At 42.3% G+C, this 18,981-nt stretch overlaps 1 protein-coding gene across 1 annotated transcript in view; it reads left to right on the plus strand.

Moving 5' to 3' along the window:
* USH2A (usherin) overlaps positions 1-18,981 on the plus strand; it is a 3,586,186-nt gene that overhangs the window by 995,223 nt on the left and 2,571,982 nt on the right. The window contains exons 19-20 of the mRNA XM_069233891.1: positions 1,980-2,149; positions 2,369-2,513. Coding sequence (XP_069089992.1) covers positions 1,980-2,149; positions 2,369-2,513 — 315 coding nt within the window. The remainder of the gene's footprint in view (positions 1-1,979; positions 2,150-2,368; positions 2,514-18,981) is intronic.

Consider the following 18,981-nt stretch of genomic DNA (forward strand, 5'->3'; position numbering starts at 1 on the left):
ACTTTGCTTGCAAAATCCCTTGTAATTAAAAGAAAAAATCTTAAAAGGGACTTACAGTCCTCCCATTAATTACCGTTTGTAGGCTTTGCAGTCACCCTCATTTTCTTGCTTCTTACTAGTCATCAGCATCATATCATCAACTTGCACTTAGTCTTTTTTTAGCTGTTTCCTGAGATTTGGACCAAATACAGTTTCTAGCTGACGGCCAATGTTCTTCCACTGACTAGGTGCTTCTTCCTTTTGAGGGTCGAGCCTGCGTTGCATGTGCTCGCGCATGCGTATCGCAGCGAGACGCTTTAGTGTTTAGAAAAGGGCTCATATCCCTGTCGACGTCACGTCAGTTTCATTGGTTCGTGGGCTTGCCTAATAAAATCTGCTTGCTTTCATTAGTCGAAGGCATGCATACGTCATGCCTTTTCCGGTGGATAGCCCTCCTCGAGCGCATCGACCAAGTACAGAAAACATGCAAGGCTCGCTGTTTTCTGTCCGGCTCGTGGACTACTTTTTCTCTAATTTACTAGCACGATTTCGCTTGGCAGAAGTCGAGCGCTTTACACAGTTAATTGCACTTTTTCGGGTTACGTACATAAATGCACTTTTGCCAATAGGTGAAAAGTCGGGTTAGGAGTTTACAGCGATATCAGCTCTAACATGAGCAAACGCGAGATCCGTTGCATTGCAAATGCTTGGTTTTTTTACTTTCTTCCCGCATTTCATATGAGTGCATGTGTTTGTACTCGGTCATCTTCCTGCACCACATTACCCTTTATTCATATATTTTTGGCGCATTTGTGTACCACAAACTCGACCTGAAGGGATTTCAGTGCTTTACATGAGCAACACTTGCATTACATAGGGACACTTAGTGAGCACTCCATAAGAGTGCATCTACTAGTGCCTTCGCTTCTCTGTGGCATGTTAACCCACCCTGTGTTTTGACCGTGCTTTTAACCCACCACGTCCTCCTCCTCCCAGCTCTTTGTTGTTTTACTAACCCTTCTGCTTCAGCCACTTCTTGCGACCTCCATTGTGTGACGTTGCATGTGCCCATCATTTAAACACATACAACACTACCTTTGCATGCAACGTTAATGGTGCTTTTAGTTAAGCACATCATGCTAGCAGTTGCTTCTCTCATAACTGTACTGCATCGCTTTCATAAACACCCACTCCCAAAAGTGAATGCTAGTAGCCAAGGTTACAAATAATTTGACTCAAAGAGGCAGGCGAACTTCGTATGACTGTGGACAGCATCATTGGATGTGTGAGAGCGTTACAGGTTGAATGATCATCATGTAAAATACTCTTGCACGTCATGGGGAAACAACATCAGTAACTGCCCTCTGCAATTTATTGTCACATGTGTGCACGCGCTTGTGTTTTATGAAAATGCTGCTGTGTCAAAAAATAGCTCCTTTCACTCTTTGTCCAAAATCACAGGATGTTAAGCAGACACCGAGACTTAAGCTGGTTCCCCAGTAGCAACGTGGTCAGCTCTGACCATAGTGCCTCATCCTCACTGTTTTACTTGAAGCCATGTTGGACAGCAGCCCACTCTGCTGTATAGCATGTCTAAAAAACATTGACAAAGCTAGTAGATCTCGCATAGGCGCAACCTATTGGCTTTGCCAATGCTTGTTTTATGTGCTACAGAGTAAAGATTCCTATGGACACTAAAAAGTGGAATGCTACTTTTTTAACGCTCCATTTTTTATGGTCCCCATGCCATCTAAAACACTGTTCTTCTTTTTTCAGTCACCTTGTAAATAACATTCCAAATTACCTAAAGTAAATAGGGCCAAGTATGTATCCTGTTATGTAGTAAAGTAAATATAAAAATACAAATGTATGATAGGCTATTGAAAGGGCTATTATATATATTACTTTAAAACGTGCTGCTCGACACGTTCCTTAGAAAGTAACCATGAACGAAATCTATTTGTTGGCCTTTTGAACAAACCTCACTTCATTTTTTTCAGCTCCTTTATTTATGTCACCGCCACTGGTCCACTCTCTTTCATCAGACTCTCTTAATGTGTCTTGGAAAAGGCCTATGGATAACACAACAAGAGGAGAAGTGCTGGGCTACGGTATTAATGTTGTTTCTGAACAACCAACGCACATAGATAATGGGGAAACTCGCTCACAGGTAAAGCATTTTTGTTTTAATAGTGGGGCTTGCCCTCAATCACTACTGCATTTGTTGTGTAGGTTTAATCGAAGTCTTTTGAAAAAGTTACACAGTGGAAAAGTCTGGGCAGTAGAGAAGATTTGCAGTTTTAGTTTTGAAAAACTGTCCACAGAGGTAGTTTAATGAAATACATGTCAAGGATTTAATGACACGCAAATGATGTGTTTACTTTTTCAGGTTTTGCACATTACTGAAGCCTACGAGCGGTTTCATATAGTGTCCGGATTGAAGCCATATAGAACATACAGCTTCACCATAACTCTTTGCAATCGAGTTGGCTGTGTAACCAGCGAGCTAGGCACTGGGAAAACCTTAGCAGGAGGTAAAGCAAAAGCGCCTACAAATATTTATTTACAAAAAAAACATGTCTTTTCATAAAATATGTACCAGTGTCTAAATACACATAAAAGGTCATGGGTTAGTTGTGAGTGCGAAGGATGTTTGTCCAAAACTTTGTTGCTTAAAAATAAAAAAGTGAATTTGGTCACTTACTCTGCTACCGAAAATGTGTCACCTTGAGTCCTTCAGTTTAATCACAAAAAGCCCCGCTTGACTTGTAAGCAATAGGCACTCGAGGGAGGGTAAAACGATTTTGGTTTCAGTTCCCTTGTTACTCCAGATGTGGGATGTGGTTAAGTAAGCAGAACAACAAAATGACATGGATAAATAAGCAGAATGATTTATTATGATGGGTGAATATGGGCAGTATTTGTTGCATGCCGTGGCTGAAGGCAGTGGAGGCTGCGACTGCAGTGAACATAAGGATCAGCTACAGTCTGTGGCAGGCATGTTGTAGAGCTAATTTCTGTTAATTGAAAAATTTACATCTGTTACCCAGTATGGACTTTCTAGAATTGAGAGTAAGAAAGCCTGAAAGCTCTTTCCATCTTTAGAGTTTTGTGAAGTTTCTAATTTCTAAATTTTATGAAATGTGTGAAGATTCACGTTTTTCTTTTATTACGCCCATGCCATATTTTTCTCCCACTCTACCCCATCACTCTTTCAGCAGTACCGAATATCTGTACACACTGCCTATTTTATAAAACACAATAAGTGTCAGCACCCTTCTTTGGATGCCACCGCAACTTGCGCCACCCATTGCCACTACCAGCACTGCCAATGACAGAACCTACACAATTACTAACCATCAAGACTACCACAAGTTGGACAATTCAGACTGTTCAAGGCCCGTAAAGCTATAAGAATAGCTTGGCAGCAAGTATTAGCCATTTCAAATGCATATTGAAATAAGAATCAACTGTTGTTCTTCTTATCTTTAAATTACTAAAACACCACCACCATGTGGCAGCTGTCATAAGTGCTGGCGCCGAGCACCGGAAACCACCGGCTCAAACCAAGCACTACCTGCACACCTAGTTGCTTATAAAATATTCTGTAAATTAGATGGGTGTGCATTTTTTGTTGCAATGTTACAACTCCAATTTCTTCTAAACAAAATATTGAGTTTGCGGAAATTTATTTTGCATGTCAGTAATTTTTTTTAACCACAATTTAAAACTACAACTGGTAAGCCAATAGGTCTGGATTTTTATGAGTGGACATAGTTGACCAGCAAGTTTTGGGAATGTTTGTTTGGCGTTGTTTAGATGGGTGAGTCTGAGCCACTAAATGAAGGCATACTTGAGTGGGTGGATGTAGGGTTTTGCTTAAGGAGCAAAGGCTGAAGGGGGACCGACACAAACGTTTACAAAAAAAAGTCTGACAAGAAACGGTCTTCCTTTCTTTTCACGTCGTGTAACACAAGTCCTGACCAATCATTTTGTCTCTCTCATAAGGGATACAAAATTTGTTGACATGATGTTTAATCCTTTGATCTTGAGGCTCACTACTTTGAACCCTTGGCTCACATCATAAGTGACAATTTTGACCTTTCCCAAGGTATTAAAGGGGGTCCCATGGACCCCCTTGATATCACTTTTGAAAGTGCAGGCGGGTTGCCGCCTGCACAGAAAACAATGAAGATCTTCTAAACAGCTGCTCTGTATTTCTCTTGAATGCACTGCCCCCATAATAGGGAGCAATTTTACTTTTTTACACTCTGCGCACCTGCTTTAAGATGCACTGTGGAGCTAACAGGAAAAGTGCACCCTGTCAGTAAGAAGGCTCCAGAGGTCTTAACCTTTGAGAGGCAGTGCTGGACTTGGCCCTTTCTGTAGCGTCACCCCCCAGATGTTTTTCTTCACCGTTCTGTTTCGTAAACCCATTTTTGTTTGCTTGTGGGAGTTTGCACCTCTGCTAACTAATTCTTAAGTGCTTGTGCTCTCTACTTTATATATGGTAAAATTGGGTTGGGACAAATTGGCACATTTAATTTACTTATGTCCCTGCATGTTCCACAGGGCCTGTAACCTAAATGTTAGTAGTAGGCCTTGCATATTGATTTTTTTTTTTTTAGGCCTCATATGTAACAACAGACAGACAAGAGATTGCAGCATGTGAGTCTGATAATGGCTCTAGTGCTCCAGTGTCACTAAAGGAACGAACGGCCCCCATCAGCCTTGGGGGAAGGGGCAGCACTAGGCCGTTCCCATCCTCCTAGCCTTGCGTATTGATTGTGTCATCCACTTATGTAGCCCTTTAAACATGTCTCAGGCCTACCATCACAGCTTGTGTGCGCAGTTTAAACTGCTGTGTCGACTTGGCAATATAAACCTTTTGCCAGGCCTTAAAACGCCCAGAGGGCAGGTTGCGATGTATTTGAAAAGTAGAAAATGTACTTTTAAGTTTTACATGTGCTGGTAGTGAAAATGTTGTATTTTTGTTTTTCACCACTGCAAGGCATGCCTCTTCAATAAGATAACTTTGAGTTAACTTGGTACCTTTGATAAGTGATGAATTCCAGTTGAGAGCAGATAGCAATACATCGAGTTTGGTGTTTAAAGAATTGTAATTTAGAACTTTCCTAATGGTAAAGTCATATTTTAAGTCACAATTCTGAAAATGTTACTTTTTGAAATTTGACATTTTCTCGTGCTAACCATTTGGTGCCTGCAGCCTGTTTCCTGGGTCTCATGACTAGATGTATTTGGCAGTTGTTCTTTGTGTATTGCTACCAGACAGTGAGACAAAGGAGGACATGTATTGTCAGTATGGGCCATCTGTGACTTGATCAGTGGGTGGAGATGTCACCTATCACACTACCTATCACACTACCACATCACAAAGCTCCCCCTGAGCACACTCACAAAGGAGCTGATACTTGTCTTTTGTGACCCCAGACAAGTTGGGGCCAGGGCAGGGAGGAAGAAAAGTCCTAGCACCACTGGAGGTGGAAACTTCCAGAAACTTTTCCTACTTCACTATGGACACCAGGTATAAATATTGGATCCTCAGACCCAACTCTTCTGCACATCTTTGGCCATGTGGAGGGCTCAGAAGGTCTTCAGTGCTGCTCTGCAAGAAGGACTGCCACTCAGTGAAAGGCCTGGACCTGTATCTTGATCTCAGGACCACCAGGGTTTGTCTCCAAGGGCTAGTTGGCTGCCCTCCTTATCAAAGACAGAAAAGTCTCCACTCATCTTGAGCCCAGCACCTGGACTCAGTCTCTTGTGAATCATGCCCTGTCCTGGACCCTTGGAAGTGTGCCTGAACGTGCTCTGCCAGCCAATCTGTGGTCCTCTGGACAAACTGTTGCAGCGCAATGCAACTCAACACAGCTATGCTTCGGAACTGCCAGGCCATGACGCTACCCTGACACCGAACTTCGCATCGCAGCCTCCTTGTAACCAATGTTGCGTGACACATCCTCAACGAAGGCCTTTGTATTGTAAGCCCCTTGTCCACTGAATCCTGGACAACTATACAAGACTCCACGTCACAGCTCCCCTGCTTCCTCTGAACTGCCGCTGTGCAACACAACCTTAATGTGGGGTCTCAACCAGGAATCAGGGTACTCTGTTCAATCAGGTTTAACTTGATCCCTGTACCCAGCCTCTGCTGCATCACAGCTGGCCTGAACTTGTGACTTTATCTTGATACAGTATGACCAGAAAAAAACAAGTTGGTGCTTTGTGCTTCTAGGCACTATCTTTACTTAAAACTTTGAAATTGCATATTTATGGTTCTACTGAATGAATTTATATCCTTCTGGTCTCAAATAATTTATTACATTTTAATCTATTTTTCTAAATTGGTGTGGGATGTTTCTTGTAGCATTTTCACTCTATTTTCTGTTTGAAGTGCTGCACAAATACTTTACACATCTCCTCTATGTAACTCCAGATTGCGTTGTGCCCAGCTACCAGAAGGTTAAGCACAGATTAATTTGGGGTTTGCTTATGTTTCATCCCGGCAGAGATTGCGACTGCTTGAGTAGGGTTTCACCTCCCTCAACCAGTAACCTAATTTCCAAAAGGCAGCAATCAAGAAAATTATTCCCCTTTTTTGAACCTTAATAAGGGTAAAAAAAACAGGCTGTACGGGATTTGAGCTCAAACCATGACCTTACTATAAAACGAGCCACAATGGCAGTACTTTAGTATTTCAAACTAAGACAGCATACACAGATGAATGTCACAAACTATTGGGAGACACTGGAAATTACAAAGACAGACTCCAAAAAATAAAGACTAAAAACAAGGTAGGAGAAATGATAAGTTACTAATGAATTTCTAATGGGCAGGATGAACTTTTGATACAGAGAAAACTTAGAACACCTTACTTTTATACTCCAAAATCCATAAACCGGCAATCTCCAACCCCGCAAGAAGTTCAGCCATGTCTGGCATACATTCTAAACTTGAAACCTTCTCACAATTTGGTGTCAATTTTATATGCCCCTTGGGCAAGGTAAAGCTTTCATATATATGAATTACGATGAATCTCATCAATAACCTTTATTCTGATGATGATTCAGAATTATTAATTGACTAGGAGTAGGATCCATTTATAGAAGCATACCACAGTAGGTGTATACCACAGTAATTGAGGAACTCTTTCATCACAGAGACTGGGAGTCTCCAGCTTACCCTGGACCTTGCCAAAATTGGCCTAACAATATATGTCTTCAAATGCAAAGTGAAATTTGGGACTTCAGTTGGAGGAACTTTTGCTCCTGCTTGTATACTCACAAATTTGAAATGGATTTTATCTATTGAGATAAGAATTCCTTTGAAAATTCTGTTCTGTTCTATGAATATATACCTTCCTTATACTAGAATAGCTAGATTTTCATTTGTTTCCTAAGCTGGTTTTGGATCGCTCCTGTCTAATGTGAATGGGGAGCTCATTTCAGACTTTGGAAGCTAAGAATGTGAAGGAGCTTTGCCACCTCTTTCTCTCTTCACCCTTGGGCTAAAAGGAGGTTGTGACCCTCAGATTGTAGAGTTTATTTGGTGCATAGGGGGTTATCAGATGTAGAATGGGTTAGGGGGCCCTTTTGTGCATGGTGCGATGGACCAAACAAAGGGATTTGAACTGTATTCTCATCTCGATTGGCAGCTATTGAAGAGCTGCCAATGCCGGTGCTGCTGAGGTATGCTTGAGGATTTTGAAAAGTGCGTGTGCTGCTGCATTCTGAATTACCTGCTGTCAGTTTTATATTTGGTGTTACCTAGGTAGAGGGAGTTACCATAGTCCAAGCGTTAATTATTTAGACCGTGTACTACCACTCTATGGAAATCAGCTAGGAGGCAGCTTAGTAGTTTTCTTAGGATGTGAAGAAGTCCGAAGGAGATATGCAGCCAACTTCTTGGCCTGGACTTTCATAGATAGCTTGTCATCTACCCAGAACCCTAAGCTCTTCACTTACCAGGCAGGTGTGGGGAGTGGTCCTAAACAGACCGGCCAGTTGAGTTCTCTTCAGAGGGATGAATTGTTTCCTATGATAAGGAACTCTTTTTTTATTTCCATTCAAATTCAGACAGCTGTCTGACATCCAGTTTCTGACATGCTTGAGACATGGGTTTAGTTAATGGGTAGTGTTCTTGGTGTCTGTGGAGAGTGAGATGGCAAGCTGTGTGTCATCTGCATAGGAGGCGAGAAAAAACCCATTGGTTTGTACTATTTTTGCCTGCAGGCATATATAGAGGTTGAAAAGTGTGGGACTTAAAGATGTTACGCCGCATTTTAATACATAGGTGGTGGAAAGGGAGTAGTCCTCCTGGATTTGAAAGCTCCTGTGCGCTACGAAGTTGGTTAGCCATTTGAGGATGATTCCGCCTTTACCTGCCTCCTATAGCCTTTGGATGAGGACTGGGTATGATAATGTGCTGAAGGCTGTGCTCAGGTCCAGCAGGATCATTCTCTTGCCACTATGAAATCTGTCTCAGTAGTGCTGCCTGGTATAAGCCCATTTTGGGATGGGTGCAGGATGGAGTTACTTTCAAAGAAGGCAGATAAATGTTTGTTTATATGCTTTTCAAGGTTCTAACTCACCTCAGGAAGAAGTGAGATGGGGCGGTAATTATCCACCTGTAGAGGATTGGTGTTGGGCTTGCTTAGGGGAGGTTTTACCACTGCATGTTTCCATACCAGGAGACAGTGGTGCTGTCTAAAGAATGATTAAGGAGGTCTGTCAGTTCGGCTAAGATAGTGTTTCATTCTCTTCTTAGAATATCTGGGGGGCTGGATCAAGTGGTGAGCCAGATTTAATTGACTTGAGGGTCTCCTCAGTTGTATCAGTATGCAACTGGGGGAAAGCTGTTAATGTGAAGTGTACTGTTGCCATAACAGGGTTGAAAGGATTTTGGGTGGTGTTTTTGGAAAGGACGAGCAAAATGTTGTTCACCTTTCCAAGGAAGAAATCTACTAGCATGTTGCATCGCTCAACTAAGGGTGTGGGCCAGGTTTGGGTCTTGGCTGGCTTCATGAGACTGTTTACCAACTTGAACAGTTCCTTTGAGGAGTTTGGGGCATGTTCTGTTTTGGGACGACTAAAGTACGGCACAGTGGCTTCTCTAATGGCATATTGGTATTTTTTATTGTTTTTTTTTTCTTTTGTGTATGATGCCTTGCTTGGCTCATCACACGATTTTCTCAATTTTCTTTCTGCTTTTTTTTTGCTTCCTTTTTAGTTCAATATGGTTGGCCAAGAGTCAGTGGGTGAGACCTGCAAGGTGGCATGAGCCCATGGGCTTCATAGGGACCAAAGCATTCAGGGATCCTATGGGCCAATTCCCAAATTATTCACATCTCTCGTCAAATCCTCCTTCCGTTTTTGGGGTCAAATTAGCTAAGGACCTCTCCCAAACTGTGGTGTCTAATTTCAGCCAACAGTGTTTTTAGCTTTGAGCATTGAGACTGTTTTTCTATGTGTCTGGGAATGACCAGGGAGAAGGGTATTAGGTGGTGGTCAGACCATTACATAGGGATATTTGTTGAGAGCTCATTAATGTTGGAGAAGATAGGATCCAGTATAAGGCCTAGTCTGAGGGTGGGATACTTTATTATTTGGATCGTTTGAATTGCCGTCATATCCTGTGTGAATATTTTTTTAATACTTTTGTTGCTGTCCTTATCAAAGTGTATGTTGAGATCTTATAGTACTGTGAAGTTGGATTACTCTAGGCTGAGTTCTGCTATTAATTCTAGAAATACTAAACTGAATCCAGATGCAGGACCTGGTGGACAGTATATTAAAATACCTGAGAAGGTGAATGTAGCTGAGAATGCAGGTGCAAATAGCAGACATTCACTTTCACAAGCTTTGTAGGGGGAAACTGACTTTTTAAAGTGTCTAAAAATGTTTGCTACCTCCTTCCCCTCCTCATCTGTCTTCGCAGTTGCACCCTTCGATCCCATAGCCTTAATGGAGGGCTATGGCTATGTTAACGCGTCCCTTTATGACTAACTTATTCATACTGGGACTCGTTTTAGGCCAATGAATCTTTCGACCCTAATTGAAGACACCTTAAGACGAGATAACTGATCAACATGTCAATCAATATGTCAATAACGTCATCCATGTTTACCATAACAAGACAATTCAGATTAGTTAAAGACAATAATAAGACTCAGAAACCACCATGACCTCTCGGTCATGAATAACCACACCAGTTTAGTACGATTTTGTGATATTTATTCCCTATTGATTACAATTCTACTAGCAAGTTTATTAGTCTCAAAACCAAGAAACACATAAGAATTGTTACAATATGGCAACTCTGATAAGATTTCATCAAAGCAAAGATCACAAACATAAGAACATAGCACAACGTCAACATAGATTAATCCTTGGCAGAGTAACACTAGCGTATCATTCAACAAAGCATAGATGCAGTCATTTGTCTATTTGCGTCCGTTTAATGAACCCCTCAACTAACCTCAAATTAGCATTGGCATGTTGAGCTTCATGCCAAACCATTTAGCAACATCAATTTGGAAAACCTCTAACTAAAGTCTCTGTCAAAAGAAGCAGTTGGTACCTAGAAAGGAAAAGCAAACAGACAATCACAACTTCATTGTCATACAGTTACCCTCTGTATTGGGTCAGCATACAGATTCAGTCTTCGTACTCAGGACATCAGTTGATTCCCCATCAGCCAGGAACTCAGCAAGTCGGGTAAAGGGACACTTCCCTCATAAGGAGGTAAAGTATAAACGGGCAAGGTAAGGGCAAGGATGAGTTGAAAAACCAAACAGCAAAGTCTCTAGGCAGAGTGACAAAGTGTCTGGGTCATAGCAAAGTTCGCAATAGCATCTCCCTAACTCCTCTCTCTCTCTCCTCTACTTCCTTGTGTCAAGGGTTTTTATCCCTTTTCTGTTGTACAGTCCCCTAATTCTCGATTGGTTGAGGTTCGCACTCCACTATCTTCATCCAATGGGTTTCCAATGAGTTCATTAAATTTGTCACCCCATAACAGTTCTCACATAGTTTATTGGTCCTTATGATTGACGTCTTCAGCTGGTAGAATGTCCGGTCTGATTTCATACTCTCGTGGTCCTTTTCGCATCTTCAATCAGTGGATCCATTGTTTGTACCGGTTCAGGCGACCTTGTACCTGCGACTAGTCTACACTGTTGCATTCAGCAAGAATGTTTCCTTGAGCAAGTCAAATTTCATGAGAACGGATCTACTACAGTTACACTTAGCTTCTAGCTTTTGGAAAAGTACGAGTTCATGTCCTTCAGCAAGTCAGCACACTGTACGTTAGAAAAATACATTTAATATGAAACCGGGCAGCTAGGCCTTGACTCAAGCTAACTAAGGCCTAATGTCTTATTAGCAGAACTTTAGCATATAACCCTTAATAATTAGTGTAAAACCATACATTAGCACATTCATTCTACAACATTAGTCAGTTTGATTAGTCATTGTATACATTGGCGGCCACTCCCCGTGGGCACATTTCAAGTGCACGTTTAGCAAAACGCATTAATACATTTTCTATGCGCCATTATTACGCATTAGTTCATAAACATTTCACGTTAATATTGAGTATATAAGCTGCGCTCTCTCAGTCCCTCCTCTGATGACACTTGTCATCACACAAAACCTTTCTCTTCACAACCTTTCACTTTCTCAGGCCATGCATTTCGAATTCTTCCCCCCTGTGTGATTTTTTCCAAATTTCTTTGAACATTTTCTCCTTTTTCTTTTCTTCTTTTCTTTTATTGCGTTTTGCCAAATTTCTTTTAATTCTTTTACTAATTTTGCATGATAACCATAGTCCGAATAAACAAGTTAGAACAATCAATATACCCCCTATTATTTTTGCAAGTACCCCATTCCAAATACTACTGAACCAATTCCCTACCTTTGTGATTCCTTTCCCAACCTTTTCCCAAACTCCAGGTTCTTTCAGCTCCTTCAAATCTGTACTGTCTCTTGTTAGGTTAGTAAGCATACCTCTAATCTTATTACTATTATCAGGAATGAATGCACAACAATGGCGCTCATTAAGCATCTTATAGGCTCCGCCACTCTTCGCTAAAAGAATGTCTAAAGCAAGCCGGTTTTGAAGAGTCATAGCCCTCTCCGCAGCAAGTTCAGTATCCATCAGGAGTATATCCCCTGTGAAGTTCGTCAGCATGTTATCCACAATAGTAGACAACTTTCGAATCTTTATGGAGTTTAAGATAACCCCCAGTGAACGACAGCAGCCGCTGTCTCTCTCTTTTGTCTAGCATGATGTAATTCAGACATTTTAGGAAGTTGCTTTAAGTCATCAATTTGGTAGATCTTTGGGAAAACTATTCCCAAATGACATGTCCCATACCATCCCTTTGGAAGGCGGTAATAAGCATTAAGTCCACATATATAATAGATCCCAGGGATTGCTGGATCCTGTCCATTTAACATGAACGTCCATTTACTCTGAAACAAAAACATATGTCTGCATTCACTCATTCCCACAAATAAAGTATCATGCCCAGATTTCGGCCTATATATACAAAGCCTTCCTACATGCAGTGCATCTATATCTAATTTACCCTGTGTCTTTATTGCAGTGTATGCATAATCATTTGCAAATGTGCGTTTTTCTAATCCCTTTTCTAGCCTTTCCTTTAGTGCTTTTCGTCTATCATCAGTATGATCTAAGAAGCTTTTCTCTACAGGCGTTAGTAAGCAGGTTAGATTATTGCGGTGCGCATAAACTGTTCCAAATGTCAGTGTCGGCTCAAAGAAACCCCTAACTATTTTTATGTTATTATCCTTAGCTAATTTATTTAGAAACTCAATCACAGGCACAAAAGAAAACACTACATCTAGATTAGAGTAGAAGTATTGAACATGTTCTTGATTATAGAATCTCGTTAATAGCAAACTACAGCTTATTCCATAAGTAAGCAGCAGACTATGATAAGTAACCCCTTCTTGTACTGACAAAGAAATCTTTGTGCACACATAGCAATTCTTCGCATCCATTGTGTCAATATACTCATTTAGCAAGCGATAGAAGACATTAGTAGATAGTTCCCCTTTTGAATTAGTTCCCTCATGCAAGTACTTAGTATGCTGCTCAAACTTCTCCCATGGTGTTAGTGTAGCAGTCTCAGGAGTTGAAGCATTGTTAGTCACTTTCTTGTCCACCAATAGCATTCCCACAATCACACTTATAATTATTATTGCACACATAATTCCCACACCAACAGCCAAACATGCATGAGTCCTACTCTTATTACTATTATCCCTAGTGTAACTCATGATCTGTAAAGAATCAGGGAGCAGAATAATACAAAGTAAACAATCAACTTCAGGATGATATAAAAAGCTCCTTTTTTTTCTGTGCAAAGTCTCTCCTTCTTAGCAAGTATTTACAGCGTTTCACTCACTCCCAGGACCCTCTTGTCAAATCAGGTTAGCAGCTTGTCATAATCGATTTTCAAAGTCAATTCAGGTTAACAGTGTCACATCCGGTAATTTATCAGTCTCTTTTCTCTCAGCTTTACAGCTTATTTAATTTCAATTTAACACAGTCTCTTTTAAAGGTCAAATTCAGGTACCGTAGTATTGACCTGGAATCTCTCGATCAAAACAAAATGCTAAGAATTCTTGTTGCCATTCAGCTGATGTTGCATACGCCCATTCAGGACCTGCGTACCTTCTGTTTGCGACTCTCTTTCTTTTCAATTTGCGATCACCCTGTAACTCTCCCTCACTGAGATCTTCTTTCCTGGTTGTATCAACTTCTTCCTCGATTGTGTCGTTAGGGATCACTTTCTCCCCTGCAGCTTGTGGCTCCGGCCAGTTATCTCCTTAAAGTGTTTTCTTTCTGCTTGGCCTTTCAGGATGTTGAACAGCGCCCTCCTCTTGTGCTATGGTGTTTTCTCTTGATGGACCTGCAACCGGCTTGGGATATGTCAGAACACCTTGACCTCCTTCTGTCTCACCTCCTTCGCCTTCAGGGTCAGTTATGGGCTTGACTTCAAACCCATACCCGTCTGCTTCTGGGAGAACCTCTATTGGTGTTGGTTCCCCTGCTGCCTCGGCTGAGATAGGCTCACTGTCACCTCTCTGGAACTCGTTTGCTGTTTGAGTGACTAAACCGTCCTCAGCAGGCTCTCCTTCAGTCTCCGTTCCCCTTTGATTACTCTCCGGCTCTGAGACTTCCTTCTCTGCAGCTGTTGTTTTGGACAATTCAAGTTTCTCATCAGTTAGACACGTCACCTTCTTTGTGTGACTGGCATGTATCCAATTTGGAAGACCTGCACATTTCACAGCAGTAGTAGTTGTCAGTATTACTTGATATGGCCCCTTCCAACCTAGCTCCAAACACGACTTCCTCACGTGTTTCTTGACAACAACCCAGTCACCGGCTTTCAGGGTGTGAGCTGGATCACTTATCAGTGGCAATGTGGTGGCCTCCACCTGGTGAGAGAAAGAGCGGACCACGTCAGCCAGACCCTTGCAGTAGTCCAACACCATATCATCCATGATATTCATAAGAGCATTTTCAGGGACTGCGGGCAATCTCATAGCTCGACCCATAAGAATCTCATGAGGAGACAGTCTTGTTTTCTTGTCGGGTGTGTTTCTCATTGACATCAGCACTAAGGGCAATGCATCTGGCCACTTCAAATTGGTAGCTGCGCACATCTTTGCCATTCTCGACTTCAAGGTACCATTCATCTGTTCCACTAGTCCTAATGCTTCAGGGCGGTAGCTACAGTGCAACTTCTGTTCAATGCAGCACATAAGAGCTTAATCACCTCTTTGTCAAAGTGTCTTCCCCTATCTGATTCTAAAGAGATCGGAAACCCGAAACATGGTATCAGTTCCCTAAGCAGCAGCTTTGCTACTGTGAGGCTGTCATTCCTACATGTAGGGTAAGCTTCAATCCAGTGACTGAAAACACACACAATCACCAACACGTACCTCAGGCCTCCACACACGGGCATCTCAATAAAATCCATCTGCATTCTGCTAAATGGACCTCCCTTTCCCCGCATTCATCTGCTGAGAGATGATACACCTGTGACAGATAACCTCTGCAGCTTGTCTGAATTTCGGATTGAACCAATCGATATTGAACAACCTGATCATTGCGTCTCTCCCAACATGTGCTTGACCATGGTAAAACCTCGCAAACTGTAACAAAAGACTGTTTGGCAAAAACATTTTTCCCTCCTCTGAAACCCACAAGTCATCAGATCTCTGTACGCATTGCATTTTCAGCCAGTGGAGTTTCTCCTCTTTGCTGACACGTCCCTGCAAGGATTTTAACTCATCTAATGTGTCAACCACCCTTAATGCATACCCTGTGCATGTTTCAGTTTCAGGTAACAATTCCCACTGGTCTTGAAACGATATACAGTTCAATGCACAAAACCTTGCGACTTGATCTGCATATCCATTTCCCATTGACACAAAGGGCCTGATTCTAACTTTGGAGGACGGTGTTAAACCGTCCCAAAAGTGGCGGATATACCACCTACAGTATTACGAGTTCCATAGGATATAATGGACTCGTAATACGGTAGGTGGTATATCCGCCACTTTTGGGACGGTTTAACACCGTCCTCCAAAGTTAGAATCAGGCCCAAAGTCTTGTGACTTAACATGAGCAGTGCATTTCACCACAGCAATTTCAAGAGGTAACTGAATCGCGTGCAACAAATCCTTAATTTTCTCACCATTTTTCACTAGTGATCCCGAAGAGGTCATGAAACCCCTCTGGGACCATAATTGGCCAAAATCATGTACAATTCCAAATCCGTATCTGCTGTCAGTATAGATAGTGACTTTCAGATTCTCAGCTGCGTGGCATGCCCTAGTAAGAGCAATTAATTCAGCCACTTGAGCAGAGTATACTCTTTCGAGCTAGGAAGCTTCTAAGATACCAGTGACTGTACACACGGCATATCCAGCCCTCAGTACTCCTACTGCGTCTCTCAGGCATGAACCATCAACAAAGATAATGTAATAATTTTCCTCCAATTGGGTATCTTTAATGTCAGGTCTCGGTTTGGTGCACAAATCTGTTACCTCAAGACAATCATGTTCTACTTCCTCAGCATCATCAATGTTCACATTTTCAATAGGAAGCAAAGTTGTCGGGTTCAATACAGTACATCTTTTCAGGGAGACATTCGGTGAACCCAGTATAATTGTTTCATATTTAGTTAAACGTGCATTTGTCATATGCTGAGTCTTTGTTTGGGTCAACAGAATTTCAACTGAATGTGGGACCATTACTGTTAAGGCATGTCCCATCACTATATCTTCACACTGAGTGAGGCTTTGACCAACTGCTGCAACTGCACGCAAACAACCTGGTAAGGCTGCTGCTACTGGGTTCAAAGTAGCTGAAAAATATGCTACTGGGCGGTTTGCGCCTCCATGGACCTGTGTCAGGACAGACAAAAAGAACAAGCATCACGTTCATGACAAAACAGTACAAAAGGCTTTGTGTAATCAGGCACACCTAAAGCTGGTGCTTTGCATATACTTTCCCTCAGCTCCATGAATGCCTTCATCTCTTTCTCGGACATGGTTATGGCACCCGGGCCATCCTGAATCTCTTTGACCGTCAACCTCACCAAAGGTTTAGAAATTATTGAGAAGTTGGGGATCCACTGACGACAGTAGCCCACCATTCCCAGAAAGATCCTAACATCTCTCTTTGTTGTCGGGGGATTCATCTGCAGTATTGCTGTCACTCTTTCTTTAGATATTTTCCTAGACCCCTTTTCAATCAGGTGACTCAAGTATTTCACCTCCTTCTGACAGTATTGCAGCTTCTTTGGGGACACCTTATATCCATTCTTTCCCAAATGATTTAACAAGGCAATTGTGTCGTACCTACAGTCATCTTTCGTCCTGGACGCAATCAGCAAATCATCAATGTACTGTACTAGAGTCGAACTGAAAGGCAATTCTAATGATTCCAAATCCTTCTTCAATATCTGATTGAAGATGGAAGGTGATTCAGAAAACCCTTGAGGAATTCTGCACCAACTGCAAACCTTATCCAGGAATTTGAAACTGAAGAGAAATTGGATGTCCTCATGAAGAGGCACCGAAAAGAATGCTTGAGACAGGTCCACAACTGTGAACCATTCTGCATCGCACGGAACCTGAAACATAATCACTGCTGGATTTGGCACTATGGGGCAACATTTTACCACAATCTCATTTATTTTCCTCAAGTCTTGAACAATTTGAACCTTCCCACAAGGCTTTTTCAGACCCATTATTGGTGAATTACACGGGCTGCTCAGTACTTCTTTCAGAACCCCTTGCTTCACAAAGTCCGCAATTATCTGCGTCACCTGTATAAGGACATCTTGTGCCATGTGGTACTGCAGTACCTGGGGAAACACTGCATTTGGCTTTACCTCTACTTTGACCAGTTTTACTCCTTTTATTAGTCAGACTTCCTTTCCTGTCAGGTCCCACACCTTTTCTGTCACTGTTCCTTGTAATTCAGCTGGTAAGTCAGTCACTGTGAACATCGGGAATAAGGTTATCAAAGGGTATTCCTCATTTGCCATCTCCGTCTCTAGCTCAGAGATCTGACCATCGTCCCCTTCATCATCACTGTTTGTCTGCACCTCAATCCCCTCATTGGAACAGGTAATCGAACACCTTGTTATGCGCAGTAAGTCTTTTCCCAGTAGGGATACGGGACTCGAATCATAGACTACAAATTTATGTAACCCCTAGAAGTTACCAATCTCAACTTGGACCGGATCTGTAATCGGATTTGTCAGGAACTGATTTGTTACTCCTACCACCTTTATGGTACGCCCTGAAAGTGGCAATTTCTGAACCTCTGCACTTCTGACTGTAGAGCGTGTAGCTCCTGTATCAACTAGGAATGAAACCTTATGACCCATCACCTTTCCCTCTACATAGGGACCCCTCTGATCTACTTCTAGGGATGCTGCAAGCCTGCACTCCTCACTATCTGAACAATCATCCAACCATTCATCGTTTATTCCATCCTCACCACGCAATGGGATCTGTTGTACTGTGCTATTTTGACTCATTGGTTGACCTGTGACCTGTTGAGGAAGCTTCACCTGTTGCTGTCCCATCGGAGCTAATGGCAACTGCATTTGCTGTCTAGGTACCATGGGAATCTGCTGTTGCACTTGTTGCACTTGTGCTGGTTGAACACGCGGCATTTGTATCTGTTGCATGGGCTGGAGACCCTGCATCTGATTTTGACCCCTCACTTTTGGACCCCTCACATTTTGAAATGTACCGACATCATTGCTTTGTTGAACAACACCATCCTGCTCCACCATTGGGCACTCCCGTTTCCAGTGCCCCACGCCCCTGCAGGTGTGACATGGTGATACCTTTTTCATCCCTTGCACATCATTTTGAACCACAATGGTATTCATATCTGGCATAGTCATAGCAAAGTTCGCAATAGCATCTCCCTAACTCCTCTCTCTCTCCTCTACTTCCTTCTACTAGATCTGTGGCTTCCACACCCAGTCTCACAAAATTCAGGTATTCTTCCCTTTCTGACCTCTCCGCGGTCACTGTAGTAGTCTGCGGAAGGTTGAGCTTGTCTAAGCACTCATTCAATTGTTGCTCTGTTAAGCCTTGCAACGAGACATTTCCAGACTGCATCATTGGTGTCTGTGTTGTATTTGTACTCATTATCTGTGGGGTTAGCGTTCCCAACCCTGCTTGCCTCATTGTCTCCTAAGGAACCCCAATCGGACTAAAGTCCAACAAGGATCTAGACCTTTCGGCTGACTGTCCTCCCTGTGTTATTCCTTGCAAGTTTCCGGTAGACCCACCTCTTATTGCCTCTTGGGTCATTACTCCCTGGTCACATATGCCAGGCTTACCTTGCGCATACAGAGGTACTGGTGGACCAACAGTAATTGGCAATGATATAGCAGCTGGTGACTGCCTGATTCCCAAA

This window comes from Pleurodeles waltl, chromosome 5 (assembly GCF_031143425.1).
Source record: "Pleurodeles waltl isolate 20211129_DDA chromosome 5, aPleWal1.hap1.20221129, whole genome shotgun sequence".
Taxonomy (NCBI): domain Eukaryota; kingdom Metazoa; phylum Chordata; class Amphibia; order Caudata; family Salamandridae; genus Pleurodeles; species Pleurodeles waltl.